The 21,183-nt window shown below is 38.5% G+C and overlaps 1 protein-coding gene and 1 non-coding gene across 8 annotated transcripts in view; both read right to left on the bottom strand.

Annotated features, from left to right (window-relative positions):
• SP3 (Sp3 transcription factor) overlaps positions 1–21,183 on the bottom strand; it is a 44,739-nt gene that overhangs the window by 18,961 nt on the left and 4,595 nt on the right. For all 7 annotated transcript variants that reach the window (XM_060177695.1, XM_060177697.1, XM_060177701.1 and 4 more), the window contains one exon: positions 13,516–14,869. In XM_060177695.1, the coding sequence (XP_060033678.1) occupies positions 13,516–14,869 (1,354 nt within the window). The remainder of the gene's footprint in view (positions 1–13,515; positions 14,870–21,183) is intronic.
• On the bottom strand, positions 18,821–18,935 carry LOC132534482 (U5 spliceosomal RNA). Its single transcript, XR_009546192.1, has one exon. It is a non-coding gene; the product is annotated as a U5 spliceosomal RNA (small nuclear RNA).

Here is a 21,183-nt window from a genome sequence, read left to right as displayed (position 1 = left end):
ATACCCCTCCTACCCTATGGTTTTGTTAATTTATCCTTTCTTAAATTAAAAAAATATATATATATTAACTCTAGGGTAGTGTTTCTTTATTATGGAACACAAATTTTCTCCAACTAAGTTTTGTCAAGATTTGATAAGAGCACTGGAAAGATATAAGATATAAATAGAATGAAGTTCAAATATATGGCAAACAATACTTCAAAACCCCTAACCTCCTCTTTCCAAACTGTTCCCAAGTGATTACTGCTACTTAATCAAGTACAGCCTAAAGGAAATTCTGAATAGAAGAGGGAAAAAAGCCTTATTACTCCTCAGAAATGAGTTTGAGAAGGAAATCAAGTTAACCAAAACTAAAGATTTACCTTTTTTCAATGACTGTCTTAGTAGCTTTATAAATTAACTTTGTCATCTAGATACTATAGCAAAAATAAATCAACTGTTAATTTATCCAAATATAAAGTATTACTTTAAATCTAAAGTTTTCCTTTCACAGATCTAAGCCTGAAACCTCTTATGTTCTAGATATAAATGCTTTTACTATACTCCATTTTCACAAAAAAATTTTAGCATATTAAAGGCTCATGATGAAGGCGGGTACACAGAGGTTTTCGGATTTAGAGAGTATCCCAAGTGAAATATAAGTAAGCGGTAGGCAATCAAAAAGCATCATAAGGAGGGCTCATAGCATAACTATGTTTACAGAATAAACTTACTGATACATAACGTGGATTGTTGCTTTCATATTGGCATTTAATTCCGCCTACAAAATAGGTGTCTTAAAGTTGGATTTCTCATGTAAGGATAAAGTCTTCTTGAGGATATAGTGTATTTCTTTAAATAAAGGAGAAGTAATTAGTCAAATCATCAGAGGCTGCTTTCCTGAGGGGATATAAAATTTAAAGCAAAAACAAATCCCAACTAATAAAATCACAAAAACCAAACCTTATCTACTACTTCCAGACTAAACACTGCCAGACATGAACACAGAAATACCTGTTTTCCTGCTATCCAACGAGCTATATATTACTCACTAAAACTTCATAATCCTAAAAGGCTATCTCTGAAATCAAAAATAAACAATTTTTCTACATATTTTTGATGCTAAAAGGGTGGCTTATTTGTATCCCAACCCAACAAAATTTCCCAAAACATTTTTACTAACTCTCTTATGTAGCTTATCTATCCCAGTCATCGTTAATCTACTGAATTGCAGAGTCTACTGTCCTTTGTCAATCCATTAAAAATGGTACACCCCCGCTGCCTTCCCTTAAACAAAGACTGATCTTTTATTTCTTCTAGCGAATTACCAAATTCTGGACACTTTTTTCAATTATTAGCGTTCTTACCTCCTTACTTCATCCTTGTACAAATGAAACAGTCTAGCTTCTCTTAGTGCTACTTTCTAACCTAAACTATCCCTCAACTGTGTTTTCCAAGCATTGATTTATTCATATTATCCATCTGTTCAAAAACTTTCATGAGCTCCCTAAGTTCGCACGCGGCACAAAGCATGAGGATTAAGGATCCCAGTTCAAGCCCAGAATCCCCACCTACAGGGGGGTCGCTTCACAAGCGGTGAAGCAGGTCTGCAGGTATCTTTCTCTTCCCTTCTCTGTCTTCCCCTCCTCTCTCCATTTCTGTCCTATCGAACAACAGTGACAACAATAACAATAATAACCACAACAATGATAAAACAAGGGCAACGAAACGGAAAAAAAATAGCCTCCAGAAGCAGTGGATTCGTAGTGCAGGCCCTGAGCCCCAGCAATAACACTGGAGGCAAAAAAAAAAAAAACAATTAAAGTCTTCACCAATAATAATCAACGGTCTTCACTGTTTTACTCAAATGGTCACTAGTCCCCAAACAGCAACTAGGTTATCATGACAGCATCTCCCAAACATTCCTCATAACTGCAGAAAGATATATAATAGTATTAAAGGGGGGTGGGGTGCCACTTCCTTCCCACTCTACCCAGTAAGGCATTTCTCTGGCCCCTTTTTTAGAACTTCTAACACAGCTAGCTACCTTGCAGTTCTTAACATCACACTGGTTAATATCCAATTACACACCTGGTTTACAGTGTTGGTTAACGTGCCTGCTTTAAATGCACCCAATATATCTGTGGGTGTTTTGAGATTTTAAGCATGCACTCAATTCTCTTACATCTGACCACACAGTGCCAAGTGTTAATACTCTATGGCAGTTGTCAGTTGGCTTTCTCTTTGCTGACATGCCTCTCTGTCTCACCTTTAAGGCAGATGGTTCCTTTTTACTATTTGCCCTTCTCTTCGAAGCATTAGTGACTATTTCTTGTTTATTCCAATAAATTTTCTATAACCTTAAAAAAAAAAAAAGCTTCTAAATACAGTTCTATTCTAAGAAATTCCTCTCCTAAATTTTTGAGCTCTTACTCTCTTTGCACTTTAGCTGTCAAAACATGCACCAAAGCCATTCATTAGTGTATCGAGATCAGGAAGACAGCTCAGCATTAGAACACAGAACTTACATAGCTAACACCTCAGAGTACCCCAGGTCCTATCCTTGGCACCAGCATATGCCAGAGTTGAATGGTGCTCTAATCTCTTTCACTATCTCTCACCAAATAAAACAATACCTCATATGAAATAAATAAATCTATAAAAACGTATCTCACAACCAAGAATATTTCATTGTAGTTTAGTGTGACTGGTTAGTACCTGAAATGGTAACAACTATCTTATTCATATTACAAGCAATATAGTAGGAAAATGGTTTACAGTCCCAGTCCACCTTGAAAATACCCTCAAGGGAGTCGGGCAGTAGCACAGCAGGCTAAGTGCACGTGGTGCAAAGTGCAAGGACCGGCGCAAGGAACCAGGTTCAAACCCCACAGGCGGTGAAGCTGATCTGCAGGTTATCTTTCTCTTCCCCTCCTCTCTCCATTTCTCTCTGTCCTATCTAACGATGACATCAATAACAACAACAATAATAACTACAACAAGGGCAACAAAAGGGAAAATAAATAAACATAAAAAAAATTTTAAAACTTAAAAAAAAGAAAAGAAAATTCCCTCAGAACCAAGAACCTTCTTTAACATTTGAGGAAGAACTGAATATAATTCCCTGGCCAAGCTGCTAATAACTAAACCAAGTATCATGGTGGGTTTTGACAACGAAATTAATGTTTATCATACTTGTACATGAAACTTAGTTTTAAAAGTTTACCAATCCGTTCTATTAGTCAGAAACAGGAGGTGATTATAAAGTTGTATTTTCAAAAGTCTTTACTATAGCAAAGTTCAGATGTGTACAGTAGTAGTAGGAGACTGTAGCAAGTCTCAATGTATCCATTATCCAGCTTCAACAATAACCTCTGGAAAAAGTCTATTTGCTCTATAATCCATACTACCTCCTTTTTATTTTAAAGCATATTGTAAAATATACTTTTCATCTACAAATATTTCATTGTGTACTCATCAAAGATGAAAAACTTTTTTCCTATCATTTTATTCTTGGAACATGCTGCTTAAAAAAAAATTGCAAAAAGTCATTTAATTCTATTTCTTTAGATGTAGACAAAAATAAATATAAAATTGCTTTCTCTTTTCTTTTTTTTTAAATTTTTTCATTATCTTTATTTATTTGATAGAAACAGCCAGAAATCAAAAGGGAAGGAGACAGAGAGACCCCTGCAGCCCTGCTTCATGACTCACAAAGCTTTCCCCCTGCAGGTGGGGGCCAAGGACTCAAACTCCGGTCCTTTCGCACTGTAACATGTCACTCAACCAGGTGCGCCACCACCCGGCCCTGACTACTTTCTCTTTTCTTGGTGTTTCTCACCATCCTCACCAAGGGTTTACAGTTTGGTTTCTGAAACAAAATTCTAAATGTCAAGGTTCTCTAAGAAGCTACAAACTTGACACAATTATACAACTAGTAGTGAGCAAGAAACAGATACTGTACATCTCTACTATCTCAACGAAGATAATTATTTCAAAAGTAAACATAAAATTTTCGTTATAGGGGAATCGGGCAGTAGTACACCAGGTTAAGCACAGGTGGTGCAAAGTACAAGGACCAGTGTAAAGATCCCAGTTCAAGCCCCGGCTCCCCACATGCAGGGGAGTGGCTTCACAAGCAGTGAAGCAGGTCTGCAAGTGTCTTATCTTTCTCTCCCCATCTCTGTCTTCCCCTCCTCTCTCCATTTCTCTGTCCTATCCAACAACAACATAAATAATAACTACAACAATAAAACAACAAGGGTAATAAAAGGGAATAATTTTAAAAAGATATTTTAAAAAATTTTTTTGTTATACATTACCACAAAATTCTCTTTATTACTGATATTTGTTCACATATTCACCTCCCCACCAAAAAAAAAAAAAAAGAGAGAGAGAGAGAAATATGAATAAGAAATATGACTTTTGGGGCCAGGTGGTGGCACACCTGGTTGGGTGCACATGTTACAAGACACAAGGACCCAGGTTTGAGCCCCAGTCCCACCTGCAGGGGGAAAGCTTTGCAAGTGGTGAAACACTGCTATAGGTAGGTCGGTCGGTTGGTCGGTCTCTCTCTCACTCTCTTCCTTTCTATTTCTCCCTTCCCTCTCTATCTAAGTGTCTCCATCAAACAAAGATTAAAAAAAAAATTTTGGAAAAAGGAATAGGGAGTTTTAAATTCCAAAAGGAGACACCCCTATTAACAATAATACAAAACAAAGGAAAGAGACATTATTAAACAAGCACTAATTTAAAGGAGAAAGGCTGTATGAAATAAAGTTCTATCTGAGCTAAGACTTTTCTTTCTTTTCTTTGTCACAAGGGTTATCACTGAAGCTTGGTGCCTGCACAACAAATCCATAGCTCCCAGTATGGTGATAAAATTGGGGTGGGAAGAATATAGCATAATGGTTATTCAAACAGACACTTATGCCTGAGAAGGCTGAGATTCCAGGTTCAACCCATCCTCCCCCACCCCACCCCATCAGCAGAAGCCTATATTGAGCAGTGCCCTGGTACAACAGCAATAAAACAATAAAAACATACAACTAGAGTGGAAATAAAAAATAAAAAGAAACAGACCCCAGAAATAAGGCATATGGTGGAGATAAAATTAAGAAAGGAAAAAAAAAAAAACTTAGAACTTTCTACCAGGAAACAGTTAAGTTAACCCTGCGTCTGCATCCAAAAGTTGTTCATCAGAGAAAACACAATTGTGCTAATTTCTTAAATGAGCACAAGTAATCCTTGCAATTCTACCCTTCACTAGTAATTTCACTTTCCAGCCTTCCCCTCTGAACACGGCATACCTTCTTCTGAAATCTCAAACACCTGCCTTACTCACCCATCTTGGTTTAGTACAAAATGAAATGAGAAGCAATTTGGTAACTGCTGCCTTATCTTCCTACCAGTATATATGCATCTGTAAAGCTCTCAACTATGCCTTCCTATGCTATGATTATACCCACACTTTCTATGGCCAAACCCTTCAGATTTCACCCTGCGCACTTTGAAACTTCTCTCCTAGCATACTTTCTCTTGGGCATTATCAATTTCCAACTCCCCTAGATTGTATCTCCAGGTACCACCTTCACTTCTCCCTACACTCCACTTTTTTCTTTTTGATAGCTAACAATAAAAACATCAGAAATACTGACTGCCACGAATTAAAAACACAGTAAGAAATGAGTCCATAATGACTATTTGAAAGGGGCAGGGCCAGCAAGGAGATGGCTCAGGGCAGATGTCTGAGATCCTGCATCACTGGCACCACGTGAAAATACCAAGAAAAGCACCTGGAGGAACTCCATGAACCATACTGTGGTGTCTCTCCCCATCCTCCCCTCCCTCTCAAAATATAGGATAAAAAGTAGGTCAAGAGACAGCTCAGCAATAAGCAGTACCATGAATGTGAAGAGACCCTGGGTTCATTCTCCAGCACTGTAGGTAAGCAGGTAGGTAAGTAGAGATAGAAAGGAATTGGCAGCTAAGACACCAGCCCATTCTGAAAAATAAATAAATAAAAGGAATTCACAGTTTATGATACAATAAACTGTACTTTTGGGTAACCAACGAGTGCACTGTGGGAAAATAATGGTTATAAACACAAACATAATGAAAAGTTAAGCTTAATAAAATTTAAATACTATTTCCACTCTGCAAGTCATTTTTTAAATGTTATTTCATGAGAGAGCTGAGAAAGAGTGACAGAGCAGCACTTGACGATATGGGACATAATGCATTAAACAGAATCACTCCATTTGTGTTTTGGAATACAATTAGTTAACATCCTGGGTTTCCTTTACCTGAGCAAAAATAAACGTTTAAATGATGGAAACAGAGGAAACAGGAATGGCAGGTTGCTAATAACTTGAAGCTGGAAGATAGTCACACTGATTATGAATTTCTTTGCTTGTCTAACGTTGAATTGTTCTATAATGTTTAAAGTTACCAATATTATACTGTCAAATTACTTTTCCTCCATGTCTATTATCACTATTCTTTTTCTTCTTCTTTTTTTTTTTTTTGTGCCAGAGCACAAAAAAAAACTCAACTCTGGCATATGGTGGTATGGGGGATTGAAACTAGGACTTCAGAGCCTCAGGTATGAAAGTCTCTCTGCATAACCATTATGCTATCTACCCCGGCCCTACCATTATTATTTTCCACTCATTTCATTCTAGATCCATATTCCTACTTAATCTTTCACAGTGCTGGCACTGAGCCCCAGTGATGATCCTGGTGGCAAAAAAAAAAAAAAGGGGGGGGGTGGGGGGATGACAAGATTGCAGCCCTGGGGGTTGAACCTGGGTCCTGGAACATTATAACATGTATTCAACCAGGTGTGTATTCAGCCCTCCGAACTGTTAAGATTTGAAATGATCTCTACAATTTACGTGAATCAGGATGGACTTTTGCTTCTCTGAATACCTGAAGTAGCGTCTCCTATATCTGCACTCTATCCCAACACAGGGGTTCTCAGATGCCGCGTATTCCACCATTCACTGTTGTCCTTTTGAAGTTGCTCTTGGTGACTCTCAGCTCACCTGCAGATCTCTTTCCTGTTCACTGTCTTTGTGCTACATTCTACATAAATTCCTGACTATATTACCACTCATCCTCTCCCTATACCCATCCCAAAGGTTCTCTTGTTTTTTTACCCCCCACCCAAAAAAAAAAACAAAAAAACTTTTCTATTAGAACTAAGACAATGTTCCCAAGACACTGACAGGCCATGGACTGTTGAAATTTCGGAAATGTGTATATGTGTCTCTTAACACCAATGTTTCTCATTTCCACGACAGCTCCGGTTGTTTCTTTTGCACTATCTATTTTTACCACGTCTTTTCTGAAGATGCTTGTTTCCTTTATATAACTTAATGAAAATGTTAAGCATACTGATGCTAAAGTCTTCAGCAGGTTGCTCTGTTCGGATCCTTCATTCAGAGACGGAGAGGGAGAGCCACCACAGCACCAGATCTCTACTGGTGTCAGCAAGCCAAGTCATATCCCCTACCAAAAGCTATCTCTCCAGGACCCAGACTGTGTTGATACCCTTCTTTGTCTTCTTTTCACCTCTGCAAATGGACAGTCTCATTTAAGCCACACCTTAGGGTAACAGACAGTCTTACTTTAAATTCCTTTTTGAAGACTCAATGTCAGTTGTGAGTTTTGAGTATGAATCTGACTCAGCTTCTCTTCAAATGAGACAGTTCTAGTTACAGATAATAAAATGGGCTTTAACTCCTGAGCTAAATACTTAGAACTTCTTACCAAAGCAAAAGCAACTAAAAAAATTAAACAGGACTTTAAAATATTTTTTAAAAAACTGTATGTGCAGTTAAGACCCTGACAGTACCATAAAAATGTATCACCTATGTGTGTGTGTGTGTGTGTATATATATATATATATATATATATACCTATATGTAGCAGATATCCACTATACTTAAAATTTTACATTTTTAATCCACTTAAAAATAAATCCATTAGCACAAATTAGCCAAAATAAATTTTGAAAACCATCTTCCAAAAACATAAAAGTTTAATAAGACATGTTTATATTTTTTGTATAGTTAATCTAATTTAAAAGAAGACAACAGTGTCTCATCTACTTCTGCATTTACTCTGCTGCATTATGTGGCTTAGGCTGAAGCACATGAAAACTAGTCTCAGAGTCATGCTGCAGAACAAGGAAGACATAATTTCATAGCCTTTTGGCCAACTGTGGGCATTCTTTGTTGTTATACCAAACTTGACAAGTAGTAGTTTCTTCAAAGGTCAGCTGCAGTGCAGAATCTGAAACCACAGTGGTGAACTTCCCATACACTATTACTGGTCTAGCTCAAATATGGAGTGTACCCAGTATGAGTATATAGCATCATAAAGTTAAAACTACTGGCTCAGCGAGTCACGATTCCTATGTCCCAAAGTGCTGACACATTGCATTGTGATGTAGCATCAAAAAATAGTTGTTAATATCACTGCCTACCTCATCAGAAAAGTAATCATTAACAAGTTATCAAATTTAATTAGCAGGTGCAAGCTTTGCAAAACTTTAATTTCCACTGAGAAGTTCAAGTTTTAACATTGCTAGCAAATTCTATCAGGTTTGCCTTACCAACAGGCTCACTCAAACCATCTCTAATTAATTGTCACTTAAATGCACAGTGCTCTCAATAACCATAGTTGGTCAGTTAATCTTTCAAGTAAAGATGGTATTTATATATATATACCATCATCTACTGCCCCAGGAGAGAGCAGTGGGTAAAGCTCTAGGCTTAGTGCGCACGAGGTCCTGAGTTCTATCCCTGGCACTGCACATGCTAGTCATACCCTGGTTTCTTCTTTTTCTCTCTCTCATATTAATTTAAAAAAACAATTACTTATATTTTTCAAAGACAATCATCTTACTTTGGTATGCAGCATTTAAGTGCTTTACTAAAGCAGACCCATCTTGTAGTCATAAATAAGATTACTATAAAAGCATGCGACAGGGGCTGGGGAGACAGCATACTGGTTATGCAAAAGACTTTCATGCCTGAGGCTCCAAAGTCCCAGGTTCAATGCCCAACCCCACCAAAAACCAGAGCTGAGCAGTGCTCTAATAGCCCTCTGTGTGTATCTTTCTCTGTGTCTCTTTCATTAAAAATAAGTAAATAAAACTTAAAAAAAAATGCAGCCATACTTGCAAATCAAAAACACATCAAGATGCCATTTCACACACTAGAATGGTTATAATCCAAAGGACAGTGTTGATGTGGATAAAGAGAAATTGGAACCCTCATGCATTTTTGATAAGAATGTAACAAATGATGGCTTCGGGGGTTGTCTAGTTAGTGTCTAAGTGTTGGACTGACAAACATGAGGTCCCGAGTTCCATTCCCAACATCACATGTCAGAGTAACACTGTTAATCTTTCTGTCTCCCCATCATTAACAAATAAATACTGAAATAAGTAAATATTTTTAAAAGAATGTAAAATGATACCCTTCTTTGGGAAAAAAAACCTCCCACAAAGTATAAATAAATAGTTCCTTAAAGTGTTACTATAACCGAACAATCCAAATCCTAAATATATACCAAAAGAAATGAAAACATATCCACATACAAAAACAACAACTATGGGGTTGGGGGGTAGCGCGACGAGTTAAGTGCACATGGCACGAAGCGCATGGACCAGCAAAAGGATCCTGGTTCGAGCCCCAGGATCCCCACTTGAGGGGAGTCCCTTCACAGGCAGTGAAGCAAGTCTACAGGTGTTGAATATCTTTCTCTCCCCCTCTGTCTTCCATTCCTCTCTCCATGTCTCTCTGTCCTATCCAACAACGACATCAACAACAATAAAAAACAAGAGCAACACAAGGGAAAATACATAATAAAAAAATCAGGAAAAAAACAACTATGCAGATGTTCACAGCTACACTGTTTTAATAGTCTAAAGCTGCAAAAAAAAAATACGTTTGTCTACAGGTAAATGAAATATTATTATATTATCCAACAAAAAGGTACAGAATAAAATACTGAGAAGGGCAGGGGTAGACAGCATAATGGTTATGCACAGACTCTCATGCCTGAGGCTCCAAAGTCCCAGGTTCAATCCCCTGCACCAGCATAAGCCAGAGCTGAGCAGTGCTCTGGTAAAAAGAGAAAAAAAAAAAAAAAAAAAAAACATAAAATACTGAGAAAGGCTATACACAAAAAAGGTACAGAATAAAATACTGAGAAAGGCTATACTACAGATGAAGCATGAAAATAAATGGAAGAAAAAAGTAAAAGGAATCATAAATGTTATGACTTCACTGACATGAAGCAGTAAGTCAATTCAAAGAAAAACAAACAACAAAAAAAGATCAGTAGTGTTTTAATTGCTGCCCTGAAAAATAAAACAGAGAACACACACACACACACACACACACACACAGAGAGAGAGAGAGAGAAAGGGGGGGGGGAGATACACCTCAGCACAGCCGCATGATCCTCGGTGTGCTCCTCCTCCACCACCCACCCACCCAGCCAGCCAGCCATCGGTGGTGCTCTTATGTGACGCCCAGGACTGGAACCTGCAGCCTATCTCCCAGGCCCTAAAGTTGTTGTTGTTGTTGTTATTATTTTAAGATATACAACACTTAGGGTCAAGATTTAGTAAAAACTTGACTGGTTCATCAAGGCCATACTTGAGTGAAACTGACATTCTATTCTTCCTTTACCTGCAAGTATATGGTCATGAAAACTGCAATTACTAGTAGAATTTGGTACCAGTGCTTTGACTTGTGCTAAAAAAGAAGCAGAACCTACCATGAGTAAAAATATCAAGGGGAGCCAGTTGGTGGCGCACCTGGTTAAGTGCACACATTACAGTGCACAAGGACCCAGGTTCAAGTCCCTGGTTCCCACCTGCAGAGGGAACGCTTCACAAGTAGTGAAGCAGGACTGCAGGTGTCTCTCTGTCTCTCTCCTCTATCTCCCCCTTCTCAATTTCTGTTTCTAGTCAATAATAAATTAATAAATAAAATAAAATATCAACACAATGAAAAAGACCACTTAAGTTTATTTTGAAAAGTAATCTGACACCAAGGACATCTGAGAAGATCCTATGTGGATCCCTTAGGGGCCCACAAAACCACAGACCTGATAACTGATGCTCCTAAATCACACCTTCAGTAGTTCAAATGCAAAAAGACAAGTCAGATGTTCTAGGAATACATCACAATTTTTAAAATATATTTGTTTTAATAATGAGAGCCCCCCCCCCCGGCTCCCCACCTGCAGGGGAGTCGCTTCACAGGAAGTGAAGCAGGTCTGCAGGTGTCTTTCTCTCCTCCTCTGTCTTCCCCTCCTCTCTCCATTTCTCTCTGTCCTATCCAACAACGACAACAACAATAATAACTACAACAATAAAACAACAAGGGCAACAAAAGGGAATGAATAAATAAATAAAATAAATATATAAAAAAAATGAGAGCCCCATCAGCTCTAGCTAACGGTGCTGGACGAGCATTGGGACCTCACAGCCTCAGGCACAAAAGTATTTTGCATAAGAAAATATGTTGTCCGGGAGTCGGGCGGTAGCGCAGCGGGTTAAGCGCAGGTGGCCAGGTGGCGCAAAGCACAAGGGCAGGCGTAAGGATCCCGGTTCGAGCACCGGCTCCCCACCTGCAGGGGAGTCGCTTCACAGGCGGTGAAGCAGGTCTGCAGGTGTCTATCTTTCTCTCCCCCTCTGTCTTCCCCTCTTCTCTCCATTTCTCTCTGTCCTAGCCAACAATGACGACAACAACAATAATAACTACAACAATAAAACAAGGGCAACAAAAGGGAATAAATAAATAAAATAAAAAAGAAAAAATAAAAAAAAAAGAAAATATGTTGTCCTTGTGGGGAAAAGAACTATTTCAATAAATCAAATTCAAGTGACTCAACTTAAGAACTTCAAACCACTGATCAAGTACAAAGTTATATTATAATCTCTACAAAAATTGAAATAAGAATGAGAATAAAAATTTAGTGCACAATTGTCAAAATGTAAATAAATAGCAGTAGTAAGGCTAATGATAAGTGGTCTGGGAAGTGGCACAATGAATAAGGCACTGGACTCTCAGGCATGAGGTCCTGAGTTCAATCCCCAGCAGCACATGTACCAGAGTGATGTCTGGTTCTTTCTCTCTCCCTCCTCCTATCCCTCTCACTAATAAATAAGCAAAATATATTTTTTAAAAAAGGCAATGATGATATTCTCTTTTCAAAGCTATTATTTGTGCAACAGAGATGGCTGGGCAATAGAGTCTATGCCTTGCCTTGCAAGTCTGAGGTTCTAGATTCCCGGGCACCAGAAAAGCAAGAGAAACAAAAACAAGCAGAACACCATAAATGGAACTGTGATGCTCGTGTGTGTGTGTGTGTGTGTGTGTGTGTGTGTGTGTGTGTGTGTGTGTGTGTGTGTGTGTGTGTTGCTTACTTTTTCTGAAAGGGAGAAAGGGGAAGAGGGAAGGAGGGAGGAAGAGAGGAGGAAAGTCCTGAACAACACTCAGTCCTGAACAACACTCAAAGATTAACACCTGAAATGTCCATTCATATCATTAATAAAATATGTATATGTAAGGCAGGGGGTAGACAGCATAATGGTTATGCAAAGAGGCTATCATGCCTGAGGCTCTGAAGTCGCAGGTTCAATCCCTTGTACCACCATAGCCCAGGCTGAGTAGTATTCTGGTAATAAAATAAATAAAATATGTATATGTAAATACCATTAAATTAAAAATATACTATATCATATATATATATATATATAGATATAGATATAGATATATATATGAGATTCACAGAAGTTTTAGCCCACAAAGTACCCTAGATTCAGCTACCTACTTAGTACATTACCTCCATTTTACATAATGAGGAAAAGGCGCCACTTGCTACTAACTGGAGACAGCGTACATAGTACTCTTAGTGCTGTTTTCATTACTATGCCAACCCAACTCCCCAACCACATACAGTTCATAAACATTTAACCTCCATCACAGCAAAGACAACCAGGACACCTTACCTGCCAAACATAACTTTTCTTTTCTTTTTTTTTTTAATTTTTATTTATAAAAAGGAAACACTGACAAAAACCATAGGATAAGAGGGGTACAACTCCACACAATTCCCACCACCAGAACTCTGTATCCCATCCCCTCCCCTGATAGCTTTCCTATTCTTTATCCCTCTGGGAGTATGGACCCAGGGTCATTATGGGATGCAGAAGATGAGAGGTCTGGCTTTTGTAATGCTGGACAGTAACAGTAAGACATGAAAACAAATATAAAATTGAATTAAAAAAACTACGAAGTAATTCACATAATGAAGAAATAAATCATTTACTTCAAAAACTTTCAATGAAGAAAAAAACCTGGAAGGTGTTCAACATCTACTTTTCATACAAGCATAAGAGAAAGGTATCAACTCCTTTAAAGGTCACCAGATGCTGACAAATAACATAAAGCAATAAGATCCCTACAAATCACTGAGCTTAGCTACAGCACATGACTTAAGACTCACCTGCAGGACTGTCAGCATTCTCTCCTGGGTGTAGTTGTATACCAGCAGAATCTATAGAGTTTACTGTAACTGTCTGTAGATTTGGCAACTGACCAGTGCTTAGACTAACTGGAGTTGAAGTCAAGGCTCCACCTGCTGCAACTTGACCAAGTGTGAGTGTCTGAACAGGTGTCAAAGTTATTTGTTGGGCAGCAGTATTCTGTATTTGCAAATTCTGCAAGTTCTGGACCCCTTGTACTTGAAATGTTTGCCAAGTTATCTGTCCAGAAGGAGTCACCGTCTGTGCCTGAATTAAAAATGTTCCAGGATTCAGCTGCAACTGAAGATTTTGCAAAGCCTGTTGTGATATATTCTGACCACTTGCTTGCACACCGTGGATTGTCTGTGGTGTAATACCTTGCACAATTTGGGCTTGACTGGTTGGCTGCTGAGACTCTTGAAGCTGTAGATGTGTAGACTGTGCTGTAGAAACCTGAATATTCTGAGCCTGTGTCTCTTCAGAAACAGGCGACTGTATATAATTTCCCTGAAGATCTGAAGAATGAACTTGCCCACTAGATGTAGTCAAGCTGTTTGTGTTTTGCTGTAATATACCTGTACTATCTATAGTAACAGGCAGCTGTGATGAAGAGGACGTTGGCACAAATAAATCTGCATCAGTATTAGTTTCACTGATATCAGGAGAAACACGCTCACCAGTCCTTTCTGAATTGTCTGAACTATCCATAGCTTGTCCTGTGTTTATCAAATGTCCATCGGCATTAATGCCTGCAGTCATTGTCTGAGAACTGCCCGAGAGTCCCAAAGAATCTAGATCAACACTATTGATTGGAACAAAGGTAATATTTCCTGGCAGACCAAGAGGCACATTCGTAACTACTTGGGTTTGGCCAGGAAAAGATGAACCACCAATTGCAACTCCCTGAACCTGGACTTGGCCAGTCTGTGGTATAAGATTCTGGATATTAGCAGGAGGTGTTCCAGAAGCAAGCAAGGTTTGATTAGAGCCAGGAATGATCTGAATTTGACTGCTTTCTTGATTTATACCCCCATTATCTGAAGAGCCTGTAAAACCAATCTGAACCTGCTGACCATCTGTTGACTGAATCTGTGGTATTACTTGATACTGAACATTGGACACTGTACCATTTGATGAATCTGATCCTGGTGCAACAGAAAATATTTGTTGATTCTGTAAATTCTGAAGGGGAAGGACATACTGCCCACTTGAAGCAGCAGCACTTGGAATTTGTACTAGATTACCAGCTTCATCTTTTATAGTTGTAGGTGTGGCTGACAAAACTTCCCATCTGTTTGGTGCTCCTCCTAATTGTGCAGAAGTCAAGTCACCTGTCTGGATTAAAAAAACAAAAAACGTTGTAAAACTATCTGTGGCATTTAAACCAATCCTCTAAAAACCTATATAAATTCTACTGCCTGAAAATAAGTTCTCCTAGTAACACAATAGGATTCATAAATAATGAAGCAGTATTATATAAACAATAAACATTTGCAATTTTGTTACTGTAAGAACAACCCATACTTTTAGAGCAGGAAAAAAAATTTTTTTAATTTTATTTATGTATTATTAGCTAGAGACAGAGAAATTGAGAGGGCAGGGGGAGGTAGAAAGGGAGAGAGACCTGAGGCTCTACCTCACCACTTGTGAAGCTTTCCTCCCGCAGGTGAGGACCACAGGTTTGAACCCAGATCCTTGCACACTACAGTGTGTGCTTAAACAGGTGCACCACCACCACCTGGCCCTGAGAATTTTTTTCTCTATCATAATAATCTTCAAACTAATCTCTTTTCTTTTCTTTTTTTAATTGCCACCAGGACTTTTGCTGGGGTTGAATGTTTGCATGCGAATCCACTGCTCCTGGGGGCCACTTTTTTCTTTTTCTCTTTCACTGATAGAACAGACAGAAATTGAGAGGGAGCAGGAAGATAGGAAGAGACAGAGCAACACCTGCAGCGCCACTCATGAAGTTTCCCCCGTGCACATGGGGACCAAGTGCTTGAACCGGGTCTCTGTGCTATCACCTGGTCCCCAAACTAATTTTCTAACACCTCATGTGTAGCCTGCAACGCTACACAGTTAAAAATGAATAAAGGAAAGTAGGATGGCTATAAAAAAATTACAGAACAAACACTATATCTCTCAAACAATAGAGTTCAAAAAATGAACAACCCACTAGAAATATGACACTGAATCGATGCATTGTATCTATGTACAAAAAAAAGAAACAGTATTTCAGCAGTGTTTTTAGGTCCTCTGAACTGGAAGTAAAATATACATGTTGTCAAAAACCTAAAATCAAATCATTAAAGCTACTCTTTTATGTGTATCGATGTAATTCAAAGTGAATGCACAGATAGGCATATCCTATTAAGCATTCTATTAAGCATATTCCATTACATTCACCATGTACTACTTACTAATAAAAGAAGAAACTTTTAAAAAATGTAATGTGGGCCAGGGATGTTGTGCAATGGGAGAGTGGTAGGCTTTCAAGCATGAGTCCCACGCCTCACACTGATACAGGAACAGAGCTAAAGACTAAAAAAATTTAAGACGCTCTAAGAATTATTGGTGCACAGCCCAGGAGATGGCGCAATAAAGCACTGGACTCTCAAGCTTGAGGTCCCGAGTTCAATCTCTGGCATTGCTTGTGCCAGAGTAATGTTCTGGTTCTCCCCCACTCTACTCTCTCTTGTTAATAACAAATCCTTTTTTTTTATTTTTATTATCTTTATTTATTTGCTAGAGACAGCCAGAAACCAAGAGGGACAGGAGTGACAGAGAGACACTTGCAGCACTGCTTCAGCACTCGCGAAGCTTTCCTTCTCCCGGCAGGTGGGGACCAGGGGGCTCAGAAACCCGGGTTCCTGAGCACTGTAACATGCGCATTCAACCAGGTATGCCACCACCCATGGGCCCCATTTCCTTCTAGATCTACGATTTCCTCTAGCTCCATGTGACTAAGCAATGGCACTCTCAAGCTAGGATCCATTCCTAGGTTTCAAGGGGCTACTGAATCATCTAAAATAGCATACCAACTTTTTGAGAAATTCACTTGGGGAGGGGGCAGGATTTCTCATATTCTCAAGTGGGGCCCATTACCATAAGAAACAAACAAGGGTAAATGTCCCTTTCAGCATAAACCACTTCACAAAACTTAATACAAGATCTTAAATGTCTCTTAAAGAAATTATATCTAATTTTCATGTATGCACATACTGAAAAGCACATACTTCAACAAATGGATGATTGCAGTGACACAAATCAAACGATTTGAGCCTATCTGCCAGGATGAAACAATGAGTGAACCAATGACACACGTACAATCTCTAGCTTCAAATAGTTGACAATCTATGCAGAGACATACATACTTGCTCTTACTGTGTCAACAGTGGGGTACTACAGGTTCAATGATTGAGACACTATTTAAGAACGGAGAAGGCAGAAGAAGATCTCACATGGAGATATATATATATATATATATATACATATATATATATATATATATATATGCGCCACAGATAGCTAACTCAGAGGAGGGTGCATGCCTGGTTATACACAAGGTCAGGTTAAAAATCTCAGCGCCACCTCCAAGTGCCACAGCAGCAGGGTCACTCTAGTACTGTGGTGTCTTCTCTATGCCGGGTGGGGAACTGTTTTTCAGCCAAGGGCCATTTGGAAATCCATTATCATTCCAAACAAAATCATCGACTGAAAAATTAGCATTTAGTGTTATCATGAAAAAAGAACCCAGATTTATTGAATTTTAAGTCCCACCTACAGTTGCTTTGTCAGGGTTGGACATTTCCCAACCATCTCTACATATAATGAATAAAAAAGTGTCCTGGAGTGTGTGGGAGGAGGGGAAGGGTGAGTGTCACACAACCAAGAGGCCCTGGCTCCGTGAAGAAAAATATGCGGGGGAGGGGTAGAGAAGTAGCTGACTGGGCAGGGAGTCTGTCTTCCTACATGCAGTAGGAGAGTGGGGAAACTGCATTCGCACAAGGCCCTAGCATTGCAAAAGAAAAAAAATAAAGAAAAAAGAGTATTAATAAAATTTTGGATTTCACTCTGGACAGTTAGGATACAGAAAGCAAGAGGCATTAATAAAGACTACCCAAAGAAAACCCTCTGAAGAACAATGGAATTTGAAGGAGAGGCTCAGACTCACATGTAAAAGCAATGGAGGAAAAGTGTAGACATCTTTATTAGGGCCTGTAGTAAATGACTTCATAGGGCCTATGAACAGATCTGGACTTTACAGATAATGAATGAAAACTTTAAAAGGTTTTGAGTAAGTGAGAGGTGCAATCAGATCTGGGTTTTTTTTTTTTTAATATTTATTTATCTATTCCCTTTTGTTGCCCTTGTTTTATTGTTGTAGTTATTATTGTTGTTGTTATCAGATAGGACACAGAGAAATTGAGAGATGGGGAAAAGAGAGAAGGGAGAGATAGACACCTGCAGACCTGCTTCACCTGCTTCAGTGAAGTGACTCCCCTGCAGGTGGGAAGCCGGGAGCTCGAACCGGGATCCTAACGTCGGCCTTGTGCTTTGCGCCACCTTAGATCTGTTTTATAAAGATTAGCTAAGACCAAAAAAGAATGAAGAAAAGGCAGAAGAAACTAAGGGCAGAGAAACTTCAATCTAGTACAAACACCTAAGCCTGAAAATCAACAGTTATTTTATGAGCAAAATTTAAACCTATCAAACTTAAAATTACTCAAAGCATCAGGCATCAAAGTCATATTTTCTTCAATTTTTGTAAGAAAAGGCAATGTCATCTTTCCCAACAGTAACAACTCATGTTTCATTTCAACTTCCTGGCATTTTAAATAAGGCAATATTTCAAGCTATACTTTACAATAAAATCTGTGCTCAAGAACCATGTCTGAAATCTAAGCCTTAACTTCTTACAACCGTTGTTCATCTTCAGAGAACCCACTGCTGAGTCTTTTTATAACCATTAAACTTAACAATTATCCAACATAAGTCAAAGAACATGGTATCAGATAAAAGTTAATTATATAATATTGGTATTATGTCTCTTTTCCATACTAAAGAAAAAAGTCAAATGTATGTCATAAAGCATTTTAAAAACAAAACAGTAAAGGTGGTCTGGGAGGTAGCGCAGTGGATAAATTGTTAAGACTCAAGCACGAGGTCCTGTGTTCAATCCTTGGCAGCACATGTATCAGAGTGATGTCTGATTCTTTCTGTCTCCCCTACCTTTCTCATTAGTAAATAAATAAAAATCTTTTTTTTTTTTTTTTTTTTTTTAGTAGCCTTGTAAAGACAAGGCCTCAAAAAATTAGGTATGACTCAGAATTGTTCCTCTCCACGGAAATCTTTAGTAAAAGGCGAAAGATTTATGCGATCTGAAGAGAAACCAGAGTATTAAAAATCTTAAAAAAACAACAGTAATAAAGGCAGATATTCAGCCATCAGTGAGACACTTTCTAGTCAAATTCTTGAAAATGCAACTACTAGAGCCAGGCAATAGTGTACGCTACAATGTTCAAAGACCAGGTTTAAGCCCTGGCCCCTACCTGCAGGTGGGAAGCTTCACAAGTAGTGAAGCAAGGCTGCAGGTCTGTCTGTCTGTCTCTGTCTCTCTCTCTCTTTCTCTCCCTCCCTCTCAATTTCTATTTCCATCCCAAAACAAATATATTTGCTCAACAATACAACTACTCAAATGATAAATCTGCGTACTACCCAAGCACACCATCTCCACATGCTAAATAAAAAATAAACTATAATGCGGACTGCTAATCAGAGAACTCTAGGACAAATCTAGGACAAACACTGTGTTTCTTTTAAGAACCTAAGATGACAAACACATTAAAAAATAACTTATAGAATATCCTTGAGGGGAGTACACAAAAAATTCAAGTGAGCACTAGCCCTAGTTTGAACTGTGATTTGTTATTTAGAATAGAACCAAATTTCTTCATGCTAAAAGAAGGAAAATTAGCTCACAGGATGCTAAGAAAAAGTGTTGAGCTTTTAGGGGCCAGGAAGTGGTAACACCCAATTGAGCACACTTGTTACCATGCACAAGGACCTGGGTTCAAGCACCTGGTCCCCAATTGCAGGGGAGAAAACTCCACAAACGGTGAAGTAGTGCTGCGGGTGTCTCTCTCCCTCTCTCTGCATTAAAAGGGGGGGAAGGTGTTAAAGCTTTTAAACTATATAATCCCAGTGTTGCATATGCTAAAGTGATGCTCTGGCTCATGTGTTCTCATTAGTAAATAAATCTTTGGAGTCAGTAAGGTAGCTCACCTACCATTTATACAGTTCAGCTTCAAGGCCCTCGAGCATGCCACAAGAGCATACCACTTCAGTGCAGTGGTCTCTCTCCCTCTCTATGTCTATCTGGAAAAAAGATTCTAAAGGCAGGGCAGGGCAGGTGCAAAGAGCATAACAGTTATGCAAAAAGACTCACACCTGCCCCAACATTAGCAGTGCTCTGGGGGAAAATATTCTATAGGCAAATTGAAAAACATCCACTAGATGACTAATACAATTCCTGACACAAAAGTCAGTGTATATTTACTGATGGACAGTTAGCTTAGTTTTAAATGACTTGGGGGGAAAAAATGATAGAAGCAACAGGTCAATAAAACAAAGTTAAGAGTCTTCTAAGAAAAACTCTACACCACATTTACATATTCATTTACATAATTCCACAATGAATAAGACCCAAATACTTTAAAACTCCGAAGTCTACTACCCATTCATTTGTAAAAAGAAATTTTATCTGCAGCATACCACTAACAGAAAATTCGGTATCAAATGGAAAAGGGATAAATTTAAAAACTCATCTTAAACCAAACATTTTAAAAGATGTAAAAATGATGTTAGGCTTTGGAAATAACACAAAAACAAAGGTTGAGAAATCTAAAACAAAATAAAATTTTTAAAAAAACTAGTATTTAGTTTGGTTCAAAATAATCTTTTTCTTATTATTACTTTTTTTTTTTAACCAGAGCATTGCTCAGCTCTGGCTTACAGTGGTGGTGGGGGTCGCGAGGGAGAACAGGACTGAACCTGGGATTTTTGCAGCCTCAGGCATGAGACTCTCTTCCGCTTACTACCCCCACCCCAAAATAATCTCTACATAAACTCACACACTGAAGAGGAAACAATGGTATTTCTCTCAATAGCTTTAATTAACTTTTATTGAATGACTAACAAAACAACACTTTACATGGAAACTGGACTATAAGAAGTTCTGACAGAAGGTACTGTTTCTCTCTGTACATGTTAAGCACAAAAGCCTGACAGTGAAAAGTACCTAGGATGTTTACTACAAGGATACTTCTGCAAGGCAGCCAGGCATAACACCGCCCCCACCCCTCAGAGAAATACCTTTGCAAGGGGTGGGGAGAGGAACCATACCTATCATTGCACAGCATTTGATCAACTGATTTCTCAGCTTCCATAAAGTTTTATAAAAGTAAGGAACAGGTAAGAAAAAAGAACAATGTAAACAAATCAAGTGTATTGCTGATGTGAAAACAACCATCCTTAGGCAAGTACTCAAATTTCTTAAATCTTCAAGGAACACTTAAAATAACTTAGACCTTAATTTTAAAAAGTATCCAATTATTTTATTATAATGACAGTGTAGACCTGATGATCTT

This window comes from Erinaceus europaeus, chromosome 18 (assembly GCF_950295315.1).
Source record: "Erinaceus europaeus chromosome 18, mEriEur2.1, whole genome shotgun sequence".
NCBI lineage: Eukaryota > Metazoa > Chordata > Mammalia > Eulipotyphla > Erinaceidae > Erinaceus > Erinaceus europaeus.
This window is presented reverse-complemented; position numbering and strand designations above follow the sequence as displayed.